General features: G+C 40.0%; 1 protein-coding gene across 1 annotated transcript in view; it reads left to right on the forward strand.

Annotated features, from left to right (window-relative positions):
• ADAM17 (ADAM metallopeptidase domain 17) overlaps positions 1–7745 on the forward strand; it is a 63334-nt gene extending 55589 nt beyond the window's left edge. Inside the window, exons 16-19 of the mRNA XM_074947674.1 lie at positions 402–480; positions 1739–1827; positions 3165–3221; positions 5606–7745. Coding sequence (XP_074803775.1) covers positions 402–480; positions 1739–1827; positions 3165–3221; positions 5606–5956 — 576 coding nt within the window. The 3' untranslated portion in view covers positions 5957–7745. The remainder of the gene's footprint in view (positions 1–401; positions 481–1738; positions 1828–3164; positions 3222–5605) is intronic.
• Positions 7746–8167: the final 422 nt, after the last annotated feature.

Genomic DNA, 8167 nt, shown 5'->3' on the forward strand with positions numbered 1-8167 from the left:
CTCCTTAGACCCATTGACTTTCAGTGAGAATTAGGCTGTCTAGTGCCAAAGTCACTTTTGAAAATTTAACCCTCCTAGGCCTCCTAAGCTTTGTACAGGCACTAACAAACCTCAATCAAACACTGCTCTGCTTTAATGGATTTAAGTTACAATTAGATTCTAAGAGCTCTTTTTAGACAAGCAAATCAAAACAGAGACTTTCCTCAGAGCAGTCACTGTAGCTAGTCAGAAATGGACCACGGTCATTGAAAAATGGTGTAAATACATGTCCATAAACTATGCAAAATACATTTTGACTGTGTAGTTGTTTCATATTACATCCTTTCCATGCCCTGCAACCAGGATGGTTAAGGCTTGAGTAATATAAGATCATTCTTTGAAATAAATGTTTGCTTTTGCAGGGCAAATGTGAGAAGCAAGTGCAGGATGTGATTGAACGATTTTGGGATTTCATCGATCAGCTTAGTATCAATACTTTTGGTAAGTTAAGTAATCCAACTGTTTTTTTTTTAATTTGCTGAGGCACCTACATTCCCAGTTACTTCTGCCCTGAAGGCACTGTGCAAAGAATCAGATTGGCGGCTGACTGTTCTTACTGTGTGCGGGCCAGGTAGGGACTTATGGATGGCTTGACCTCCCACAAATCACTGTTCGTATCTCGGAAGGTGGGACTGGGTAGAAGTTGTCTTTCTAATGTAACTTAGTGCATCGTGTTAGAACTGAAAATATTGATGTCACCTTCTAAATCTTTAAAGCTACAGTTAGTATTCTTGCATTTCCTGCTCTATTGTTATTATTTGCTAGGCACTTTCCAAGCATTTAAGAAGGATGGTTCTGCTCCAAGAAGCCTTTAATTTAAAGACCAATCAGTAGACAGAAGTCAGAGGAAAAGGAGTAACAATAGGTGACTTGCTTATAGGCAGCACAGTTAAATGGATCTTTAAAGAGGGATTTCAAGGCAGACATGCGGAATTTTCAGTTAATAAATATCACAGTATAAAGTAATGCACTGCAAGGTGGGGGTAATACTGAATCCACACACTCCTCAGGTGGTTGAATGTATGTTGTTACTAATCTTGCACCTTACAACACAAAGCATGGAGTTATGTCCTGGTATAACAGCTCTCCTCACTGTGTTGTAACCATATCAAAAGATATCAATTACAGGATTCTGTAATGATAGGGTAACAGACAGTGTAAATTCAAGGTAAATGCCATATTATCTGCAGGGTAATTAAATGGCTTTCAGTCTTCTGGACTAAAGTCTTATAAGATCTAAGAACTGTGCAGTTTTCCAGATGATAATATTAAAACTACTTGGTAACTTCAAACAGAAGTATTGTGTATCTCTTGATATTTGAGAGTAAGCATAGTATTAGAGTAGGCATGTGAATTGTTGTTTGCCCCATGAGGTCAGAGTTGTGAATTGGCATGAGATGGGGCTCACTGTCATGAAAGATTTGCCTTGGAGAACTAAGCGCACCTGGATCCCAGCCTGCTAATGTGAAATATTGTGCAACATCTAGTACTAAAGAGTTAAAGGAGGCAGAGAAAAGCATTTGTGACTTTAAGCATCTTTGAGGTTTAAGTTTCTGAACAGATATTTTGTATGGGCCCAATCCCTTAGTAGGGTTAGTCACGAGTAAAGATGGCAGAATCAGGACCTATATTTATGTACATAAGCAGGGTTTGTATGTTGTCTTTGGCGTATAACTAATTGGTTTGGACTTGTTTACAGGGAAATTCCTTGCAGACAATATAGTGGGCTCCGTACTTGTGTTTTCCTTGCTATTTTGGATTCCTCTCAGTATTCTTGTCCATTTTGTGGTGAGTAAACCTACTTTAAGGTGACTGAACAGTTTGATCATATTGTAGACGGAACTTATTCGTACATGTAATGGCAAAGATCCAGGGGGTAAGTTTTTAGCAGATAAGAGCCCATGAAGGTAAAACTGTTACTATTTGGGACTTATCCCACGAACTTCTGTAGGGCCCTTTGTAATGAACCCTAATGTTACCAAAACACTTCCTATTAACATTAGAAGATTGCATCAGTGGATAAACGTTAATTTGGGGTTGTTTATTTTGGCTAGCTAGTGCTGCTTAGAATGACATAATAGATGATGATGATCCTCACTTCGAGTGCTGGCACTGTGCTTGGAGTCAGGCTCTATCCTCAGGAGAGAAGCGGAAGTTGCCTGTTGTAGCAAACAGAATAATTTAACCCTGAGTCTGTCAGATCACATCAGGTGTGGCAAAGTCTGCCCTCAGTCTCCAAAACAACAGTTTCCTAAGAATCCTTTAGCTTACATTAGAGAGCAGAACCACTGAAAGTCAGCCCACTCTGGGAGAAGTAACTTGGCCGTCAGCAGGGAATTAATTAAACAATCCCCAGAAATGGGCATTTGCACTTATTATGAGGAAGCAGCAGTGAATACTGTAGAAGTATATGTTTTGCTGCAAGCCTTTCTAGTATTTCAGATACATTTACAGGTTTAATTGACCACTCGAGGAACCAACAAAAATCAGTTGCTTAAACAGTACTGGGAACTCAACTCGGTCGTGTTGGGGAGGAGGAGGAGGAGGATGATGATGATCATAGAATATCAGGGTTGGAAGGGACCTCAGGAGGTCATCTAGTCCAACCCCCTGCTCAAAGCAGGACCAATCCCCAATCAAATCATCCCAGCCAGGGCTTTGTCAAGCCTGACCTTAAAAACTTCCAAGGAAGGAGATTCTACCACCTCCCTAGGTAACGCATTCCAGTGTTTCACCACCCTCCTAGTGAAAAAGTTTTTCCTAATATCCAACCTAAACCTCCCCCACTGCAACTTGAGACCATTACTCCATGTTGATGATATTTGTATTCTTGTGGTGCCTAGGAGCCCTACTCATGGATACTTTGACACAGTATCTCCAGGTGGGAGGTTCTCTAATAAGGATGGTTTCTTGTACAGGAGTCACTGCATGTGTTAATTGCAAAGGAGCCTCTCTCTACTACTTTTTCTCTTCCCTACTGAGGTAATATTGGCTATCTATGGAAGGGGAATCAGCTGGCTGCAGTTCAAGGCTGGGAGTGTAATGGGCTGTGAGGGGAAAAGAATGTATCTTCATCTGGTCCGCAAACAATATAGGACTGACTGTTCGGTTTGTTTCCTTTATAGGACAAGAAATTGGATAAGCAGTATGAAGAGAACACAAAATCTTTATTTTGTCCGAGTGTAAGTTTGCTGCTTTCAAGGAGCAGTAATTGTTTTAACTGTATGTTAGCAGCTTTGAAATGTAATGTTTATTAGAAAGAATGATCTTGATAGACATTTTTGGAATAATCCTCAAAGAAATGAAAGCCAGCCATGGTGTCTTCTGCACAGAAACTCTGCCAGATGAAACAGAAGTTGGGTGTTTTGTGGTTGAGTTTTTTTCTTCTAGAGGGAATGTTAGTTTTGCTTAAATGAAATATTGTGGCTTTTGCTTTTTGCGTCTGTGAGTGGTGACGTCTTTAACTCGCTGAAGGTGCACTCGCTCCCGAGCACTGGCCAGGGCATCTTATGCAGGAAGCGGCTTTGTTCCGCAAAGCTGTGTGTCCTGTGACAAGTGTCTGCGTTCAAGTTCCTGTCTGGGTGTGTGCTCAGCAAGTTTCAACCACTGAACACTTGTCCCTAGGCCAAGTGATGCAAATAAAACTGAGTTTCCAGAGGCAGAAGTATTAATCTGATGACTTCAGCAGTAGCAGAAAAGTCTCTACCGAGTGAATTAGTTATTCCTTGCAAAGTGGCCTTTTAGTAACAGAATATCCTTTTAGCAGCTGGATATTCCAGCTGAAACTGTAGATTCTCACACTGTGATCCTTGGGCTGCTTCCAGTTGGTCACTGGAATTTCTGTCACAGGGCTGAAGGATCTGTCACTTTTCAGGCAGTGACACTTCCTGCTAGTTCATACTGTGGTGAAGCAGGCCATATAAGTACCTATATAGTTGTAGCCCATTCCAAGACTCTTTCATTTTTATTTCAGTGTAATTAAATGTACATGTTCAGTGCTTTGGGCGTATGTACAATCTTCATTAATAAAATGAACAGACAACCTGATCTGTTAACATTAGAACCCTCCCAGATGCAACAAAAACCCTCTTCACCACTCAACCTGCAGAAGAGGCCTTGAAGAATGATCCTGAGCGTCAATAAATGTGAGATCTTGTAAACCAGTGGGGGAAGCATATGCCAGAATCAAGGACTCCGTACTGAGAAATCCCTGCCTCTAGCCCCACTCATACGTAAACCAAGGTGCTATTAGCTTGAGCATCTCAACTGCTAAAGTATCATATAGTGAAAGCGGCAGGTCTCAGACAACATGGCCAAAATCGTCTCATCTTTGTACCTTAACCTCTTTCTGGAGACACTTTAGAAGCTGGTACAGTGGCACAGCAGAGGTGTAATGTGCCCCCTGCAAGAAACACTGCCTAACAAGCGATACATTCTGCACCAACTGCCATTGGAGTGGTCTTAAATTGCAGCCCCAGTAGCACACATTGTGACCTTGCACTCTCAAGACTGCAAGGGCGCGATCTTTTGTCTAAACCAAAGTAAATCAAAAGCACTCATGGCCGGTGCGTAGGATACTGGACAAGGACTTGGATATCTGGGTTCTCTTCCTGACTCTACTGCTGATCTGCAGTGTGACCTTGGGCAAATCTCTTCACCTCTCTGTGCCCCCTCCCTCTTTATTAACCATTGGAACAGTTTACCAGGGGTTGTGGTAGCGTCTCCATAACTGGAAATCTTTAAATTAGGATTGCATATTTTTTTCTAAAAGATATGCTGCTGTTCCTGCTACAGCTATTGGACTTGAAGCAGGATTTAATTCAGGGAGGTCCTGTGGCTTGTGTTATGCAGGAGGTCAATCTAGATAATCATAATGGTTCATTCTGGCCTTCAAAATCTATAAATCTACAGCCACGGCTCGCCCCTGGACACACCAGAACAGTTAAGATACAAAGATAACCCCCTAGATTGTAAACTTGACTAACAAAAGGTGGGGCATATTCTATCAACTGAGGGCATTTGGCATCACTTCTGTCAGTCTTTGTAGTTGCATCAATTGGCTCCAGTGAAATAGGCATAAACTGCATATTGGAGACACACCAGCTCACACCACCGCCCTGAATTGCCTCACATTGAACAGGAGTGGCAGCAGACTAGAACCTGCACAAACCACGACACCCTAGCTGTAAGGATGTTTAACTTAGCCAGTCTTCTAAAAGTCAGTGCCAGCACATCATAATTCATAACATACGAGAATGATCAGCTGAAGTAGACAAAAGGCCAACTGTTAGGGTTTAGACTTGACAAGTGTAAGGTCACATCAGAATGTCTTGCCTTGAACTTTAAAGCTTCTCTTCTTTCTGGAAGGCTCCCCAAAGCCATCAGGTGACAACTTTTATTTATGAATTACTGTAACTTTCTCCTCCCCAAGTAGCCAAACCCCAAAAGGAATGTGGTGTTTGGTCTGCTCTCCTTGTGAAAGGACAGCGAACAAAAGTTGAATTCCAAATTAGAAAAAAATCTCCCCCCCCCAACCCCCACCTGACTGAGCTGTTGTGTCTTGCAGAATGTTGAGATGCTCAGCAGTATGGACTCAGCGTCTGTTCGAATTGTCAAGCCCTTTCCGACCGCGCAATCGACAAGCCGACACCAGCCCCTGCAGCCCACCACAGCAGTGCCCGTAGTAGCTGCAGCACCAAAACTGGACCACCAAAGGATGGACACTATTCAGGAGGACCCAAGTACTGACTCTCATGTTGATGAAGATTGTTTTGAGAAGGACCCTTTCCCAAATAGCAGTTCAGCTGCTAAATCTTTTGAGGATCTTACAGATCATCCTGTCACTAGGAGTGAGAAAGCATCATCTTTTAAACTACAGCGCCAAAATCGAGTGGACAGCAAAGAAACCGAATGCTAGCATCTCGCTGCCTTCCAACCTCATGACTGTGTGCAAAATAAATGTTCATCGATTTGATCTAAAACCATTTTGTTTATATAAATACAGATAGATAGATAGAGATATATTTTGTGATGGGATGGGAGACTGGGGAAATAAGGAAGTGACCTACTGCAGATGCTGGTCATGTGTATGACCTTCCTTAGCTTATTAGACAATTACATCTTTTTAAAACGAAGAAAAACATCCAGACTAAAACTAGCTTGTTTTGAAGCTTTTGGATTTGGTTTTTCTAGTTTCTTAATCTTTACTATTTCCTTCAACCTGTGGTGTAAAGTGGTACATCCTGCTGAATATTAGGTTGTGTATATTAGCATTTTTATAACTCAACTTTTTGTAGTTGGAACAACACAGATAGACAAAATCATGATTTTGGGTGTTTTTAAAAAACAAACTGTAGTGAGTTTTCTGCATAGACTAGAGCATGTAGCAGTTTAGGGGTCCTAAACAGTATAAAATTATTTTATTTGCAAACAAAGATCAGAGCAGTGAGATAGGTACAAATTGTATTTTAAACAGTTTGATAAATACAATGAAGTGATACGCGTTGAGAGTTACTCTGGGTTTCAGTTCTAAAACTTTCTTTAAAATCAATGGAAACCACACCGTATAGTTCATTGAAAATGGTCCCCGATGCTGAGATCTGAATTTAATCGCACAATTATTTTTTTTCCCTACATTTTATAACCCACATTGCTGAAAAATAGCTTTTGTATAAGTCTTCCCATTCTGAATGAAGCATTTCTTGAAAGAACACCTTATAATTACAGACCTCTGCCTGGGGGAGTGGAAAGAAAAGAACAGCTGCTTATGTTGAAAGGACACTCAGTTTAGATTTTGACCTAATTAGTTTAGGTTTTGACCTTTACAATGGTTGTTTCAGTCTGAAGTGGTTTCTATGATTCAACTTTTTTATATACATAACACTGTTGCCAAGAAATTTTAAAAAGAAAAGCCACTCATAGGACCCACATATAATTTATGAGCTCTTGCTAGAGTAGCAGTTTGTGTGAAAAATACTACTCTGAGTTGCACAGATACTGATGAATAACAATGATTAATTTCAGCTCATTTCTAAATACTGATAAAAATCAAGGTTTGCCAAATATGAAAGGACAAAATTAATAAGGAAACCTTTTTAATTGTACGGTTTCCAAGAGGGTATTATAGTAGTGTAATATAAAAAGCCTATAACTTAATGGAGTGGTGCCCCTTTAAGTTGATAAGCTTATTTCCAAAGGCAGAGATGTGAATAGTGTAATCTGTTTGCTATGAATGTTACATGAAAGTTATTTTCGTATGTATTAACAGATGGACTGTCACAGTAGAATCATAGGGCAGCTATTTACTGCTTGGGTCCTACAGAAAGATCTTCGCTCTTCATCTATCTTACCCCATAATCATGTCATAATGTAACTTTAATTTATATAAACTTTGTTTAGAATGGTTTTGCAGCTGTTTTAAATGTCCACTGGAAAGCAGATGTGTTCATCAGCCAGGAAAGCTTAACTATGGGAAAACTTGTATTTTTAATATTTGATGGCAGTTAACCAAACCTGTGACAAAAGAATTGTGTGTTTCCCAGGATACTTGTTACACTAATACTTGAACTTGTGCCTTATGGTATTCATATCTAACTAATCATTATTTTAGTTACACTGGTTTTTGGATTTGATTTGTGTAGCCATAAAATTTGTTTGAGTTAAATTTAACTTTCAGTACAACGGAATAATAAAAGCTTTTTATAGGATGATGACTGTTTCATTGAAACTAAGACTTGCCAGTTCTCACAGATAGGATTTTTACCTAAGACAGTAGTGCTCCTCGATCAAAATCTTTAGTAAGCAGCAAAATGTCATGCTCCAATCTTGATACACTTTGCTCCATTCCTTCAGCACAAAACCAGTGATCGTTCTTATTTTTGAGTATGTTTCTTACTACCTTCGCTTGTGTGTGAAAAATTCCATAACTTCTGCAACTAATGCATTTGTGCTTATAAATAGCAGCAGGACTGAATCCCTGTGCATGTGGAAACTGAAGGTTTTTTTTGTTTTTTTTTAAATAGTAATAGCAATGATGACAAACCCAAGGCTTGTTTAGGCCTCAGGTGTCTTCCAGATAGCAATCATTTGCATTCTAGCCAAGCCCCTTTTGACCCAAACAATAATTGAG

Source organism: Natator depressus, chromosome 3 (assembly GCF_965152275.1).
Source record: "Natator depressus isolate rNatDep1 chromosome 3, rNatDep2.hap1, whole genome shotgun sequence".
In the NCBI taxonomy this organism is placed as follows: Eukaryota; Metazoa; Chordata; order Testudines; family Cheloniidae; genus Natator; species Natator depressus.